The sequence below is a fragment of the Dreissena polymorpha genome, chromosome 3, assembly GCF_020536995.1.
Source record: "Dreissena polymorpha isolate Duluth1 chromosome 3, UMN_Dpol_1.0, whole genome shotgun sequence".
NCBI classification, from domain to species: domain Eukaryota; kingdom Metazoa; phylum Mollusca; class Bivalvia; order Myida; family Dreissenidae; genus Dreissena; species Dreissena polymorpha.
In genome coordinates, this window is record NC_068357.1 from 16,917,359 (window position 1) to 16,922,404 (window position 5,046).

The following is a 5,046-nucleotide window of genomic DNA, read 5'->3' on the forward strand; positions in this document are numbered from 1 at the left end:
TAGATAAACTAATAAGCAATGACCAAACAGGATTTATCAAGAGTAAGTTAATTGGAGAGAACACCAGACATATGTACGATATACCTAATTACACAGAAGAAAACGATATCCCGAGTCTGCTGTTGCTAATATATTTTGAAAAGGCCTTAGATTCTTTGTCAAGGGCATTTGTTAATCGCTCTCTATTATGGTTTAATTTTGGTCCTGATATAATGCAATGGTTTTATGTTTTGTATAAACACGAAGAATCAGCGATCACACAAATCTGGGTTCTAATCAGATTTTTCCCCATACAACATGGCTGCAGGCAAGTAGATCCGCTCAGCTGATATATTTTTATACTTTGCTTAAATATTGTCCATCAAATTAAGGCCAAATACTATGATTAAGGGAATTAAAATTAAAGACATAGAATACAAATTGTCACAATTTGCCGACGACACTTCTATACTCCTGGGTGGCTCTGCAGCATCTCTCAAAGGAACTCTAGATTTGTTGTCCCAATGTACATATTACTCGGGTTTAAACGTTAATTTCGACAAAACAAAAGTAATTTGGATAGGTAAAAGTAAGTAAAGCTCCCAAAGCATTAAAACGAGATGGAAACCAAATTGGAACCAACACAATTTTGACATGCTTGGCTTAACATTTCACGTTGATCTTCATAAATCATAGAACGAAATTATGTTGACAAAATACTTAAAATAAAAGCCTTACTAAAAAACCGGACTAGAAGAATTTAAACACGGATAGGAAGAGTTCAAGTAATTAAAACGCTTTTATTACCGGTGTTAAACCATCTCTTTGTTTCATTGCCTAATCCACCACATAATTTGTTAGCAGAGATCCATGAACTATTTTTTGATTTTGTGTGTAATTGTAAACCAAAAATTAGCAAAAAGATTCTAATAAAAGAATATACAGAAGGTGGTTTAAAGATGATTTATCTGTTTGCTTTTGTAATATCTCTGAAATGCTCATGGATTCGTAGAATTGTTACTAGAAATTGAAAAAATATTTGTAAAGCTATGATTGATTTTCAAATATTATACAACTGCGGCAGTCATCAGCCTGAAAACCTAATTAACAAGATATACAATGAATTTTGGAAAGATACATTGAACCCATTGTTGAACTTTATAAAAAAAGAACCATTTAAAAATCAGCTGTTGCTTTAAAATCCAATATTCTATAACCCTGACAAAATCGGTAGCAAAAGTGTGTTTCTTAAGTCATGGTTTGAAAAAAGGCATTCATTTTGTTGTGGATTTGATGCACAACACTGAATTTTTATCTTTTTACAGTAATGAAAAGTTTTGCAAAGTGTATAACTTCAATCCAAACTACTTATTCATTTGTAGGACTTATAACCGCAGTGAAAAAAAATACATAAAGTTAAGAAGCTCTTATGACACAGGTTTTATGAAGCCGTTTGTCCATACTAGCCTACGACCTATCTTGGTAAACACAAAAGGCACAAAACCTATTTATAACATGACCTACGCTCCAGGAGTGAAATAACGTAATGCTCAATATTGTTTATTACACGGGTGTTGTTACACTAGTTATCTCATTCTATACATAGATGGTGCAACACTTCGTTTAATTGTAAGATCGGTTCGTACACAATGCTAGTTATCTAACTGTGAAATGACGTCATTTTTGTGACGAAATAACGTCATTATTCAAGCGAATTTCTTCAGTTTAACTCTTTTACAAGCCTCGTTTTTATCTTTATTTAGATGACTCGTTTAATAAATTCAATACAAAACGACCATTCATGCAAGATCCTATATTTATGACATAACTTTCAAAACGAGACTTCACCAGCATGTATAGATAACTGGTCGAACATATTTAATAATATAGATACAAAAGAATGGCGACATATTGTAGATGCCTTTTTCTATTACAAGGGATACAAATTTACAGTGGTTTCAATATAGCATTGTATATAGACTTATAGGCACAAACTCATTTTATTTAAAAAAGGATATGCCACTTCAGCAAACTGTACTTTTGTGAAACTGAATGTTAAACTAGTCAACATATATTTGAGAATGCAATCATGTCAATCAGTTAATAACATAATTATTTTCTGAATGTAATCTGTTTAATCTTCTCAATTTATATGCTTTCCTTTTTACTGGGACATTCAAACACAAATGGGTCTAAAAACAAACATATTATTTGTTTTGATAAAATGTTTATTTTTAATTGTAAAATGTACAAATCTAGACCCACTGTAAAAGCTGCAAAATCGTATCTGTTCTTGCAGTGTCATGTACTTAATGAAATTAACTATTTTAATGAATCGTGTAAAAGCAAATAATTGGAACTGTTACCTCTTCTACGGAATTTGCGATATGGGACTTAAGAAGTATTGCTTTGTTAACTGTTCCTATAAAAAAAATGTTTATATTGTTAAATAAAAGCTTTTGACTGTTAAATGTATAAAATTTGCTATAACATGCATGTATATCATGTAAACTATGGAAAGTATGGAGTGGGATGCCCTCGACCCACACGTACCTCTTGACGAGGATAGTAAATTGTGTTGAACGGAAAAAAAATAATTATAAAGCGTCTCTGCTGAAATGCTGAAATCCACTTCTTGTAGTTGAACGACTTGTGGCACAGTACTTCATGTTGAAGACCTGGAACTTGTTGAAGGAGTGACCTTAAACTTTCTTGCTTCCAGGTGTATTTCCGCGTAGCGTTGGTGTTACGGTCGCGTTTGCTGCACCTCCCTATCGAAGTCTTCTTCTACTTCACGTTCAGTCGGGCGACAACGAAAAGGTAGTCCAAATCAACGTCTGCTCCTCGCTTGATGCGTATATCTTGAAGAGAGCGATGAAACTTTTTCTCAATGCACACATTATCGATATTGTTTCTCGTTGACAGGTCTTGTGACACCCAAGTTGGCTTGTGTATACTTTTGTGGTGGAAAACAAAAGTTCCGCCAATGACCATGTTTTTGTGAAGCACAGGTTTGCGAATCTCTTACAATTGTCGTTCATCTCGCTTAGCCTTGATTACCCATGATCTCCTCATATCATTGATTTTCACCATCTATATTGCCTTATTGGCTTTGGAGTAACCCATTAGAATTATGATGTTTTTATTTGGTCTGTACTGCATGGTTTACAGTTTTTAGTAAAAGTTGTCATTTGAGTCTTCTTTACTTTCGCTCGTCGGTGCATTGCACTGGAATTGTTCCACGTTGAGTCTCATCTTCTTGGTATAGGAAGACGCAGTGATGGTTTGTGATCAGTGCGCCTCTCACCCGATAAGCGCTGTCTGTAACGACTTTGAAAGCATTACGACTACTCCCATGCTCTGCGCTGCATACTCCTGTTCAGGCCCAGACATCAGCAGTTATCACCGGAAGTCAGTAGCTTTTGTCCACAAGTCCATTTTTGATTCACTGATTTCTATGTTGGCCAGGTGGAACTTTTTTTATCTCTGCGGCCACTATCATGTCTGTCCGGTCTCGTGCTTGGTTCGGACATTCCATGGACCGATGGTGGTTGTGGTCCTGGCAGAGATGATTGTCTTCGGCCTGACGGCTTCCAGCTGACTCTGGCTTTCACCGGCTGGCGCCACACGCCCTCCAGCTGGTGGTTCATCTTCTCCAGGTCATCGATGTCTGTTGTTTTGCTGTTTTGCGTTTTTATAGTAATTCGTTTTTTTATGGCAGCCAGCCCTTTGCCCAGCCCTCCTTTCTCAAGTAAGGTTTTACTTGTGTTCCATATATAAAGAGAAATAACGAAACACTACTTTAACAGTTAGTTTTAAATGTTACCTACCGGGTACATTAAACACATTCGATAGTACAATACAAACCTCAAGTATAAAAGATCCTTTAAACGTAGCAAATTATATGAAAATATTTTCGATTTATTCATTGAATAAGTATGTATTTAAAGGCCTTTTTCACGTTTTGGTAAATAAACAAAATAAAAAAAATTGTTTCAGATTCGCAAATTTTCGTTGTAGTAATGCAATTTGTCAGGAAACAGTAATACTAAACATTAAACATGCTCTAAAATATCCATCAAACTCCGTCATGGCCGGTCCCAAGCCCGGATGAGAGAAAAGGAGGGTTGTGCGCAGGGCCAGCATCCAAGCCACATTAAAAACCAATACGCTACAGAAACCGACACCAAAGAAAGCAATAATACCGGACCGGATGGAAGCACGCCAGGAAACTGGATCTAGGACGGCTAATCACCCGATAGCAGATATCCTTAGACCAGAGTCATCACGGCTGGTGGGCTGCTGGAATGTTAGGACACTCTACCAGACCGGAAAGCTAGCACAAGTGTTGAAGAAGATGGAGAGTTATGGAATCAGCTTGTTAGGAGTAAGTAAGGCGAGACGGACAGGCTTTGGAAAGAGACAGCTTGCATCAGGACAAACCATAGCCTTCTCAGTAAGATCAGATGACCAGCATGATCAAGGAGTAGCACTGATTATAGACCAAGAAGGACACAAAACCCTGATAGAGTGGAAGCCTATCAACGAAAGACTCATGTCGGCAAGATTCAACTCTGCATATGCTAAACTCACAACTGTAGTTTGCTATGCATCGACAGAAGTTGCGGAAGATACAGAAAAAGACGCCTTCTACGACCAATTACAAAAGGTCATTTAATCAACACCAATACATGATGTCCTTCTTGTCTTAGGAGATTTGAATGCGAAAGTCTGACAGGACAATACAGTAAAGGAATCCACAATGGGCACACAGGGATGCGGAATAAGTAATCACAATGGTGAGAGATTGGTAGAGCTATGCGAAGAAAACAACATGGTTACTGTGGGCACCATTTTTCCACACAAGAACATCCATAAGGTAACATGGAAATCACCAGACAGACAAACCGATAACCAGATTGACCATTCATAATCAACAGGAGATGGAGGGGCAGTTTGCGAGATGTAAGAGCGATGTGGGGAGCAGATGTTGGCAGTGACCATATACTCGTCATAGCTAAGTATAAGTTAAAGTTGAGAAGAGTCAAAAGAAAAGGAGAACAAAGG

General features: G+C 37.1%; 1 protein-coding gene across 1 annotated transcript; it reads left to right on the top strand.

Annotated features, from left to right (window-relative positions):
• The first annotated feature begins 4,192 nt into the window (after window positions 1–4,192).
• Window positions 4,193–4,657, top strand: LOC127872060 (uncharacterized). The gene has a single exon (XM_052415395.1). The coding sequence runs from the start codon at window positions 4,193–4,195 to the stop codon at window positions 4,655–4,657; it is 465 nt and encodes a 154-aa protein (XP_052271355.1).
• The last annotated feature ends 389 nt before the right edge of the window (window positions 4,658–5,046 follow it).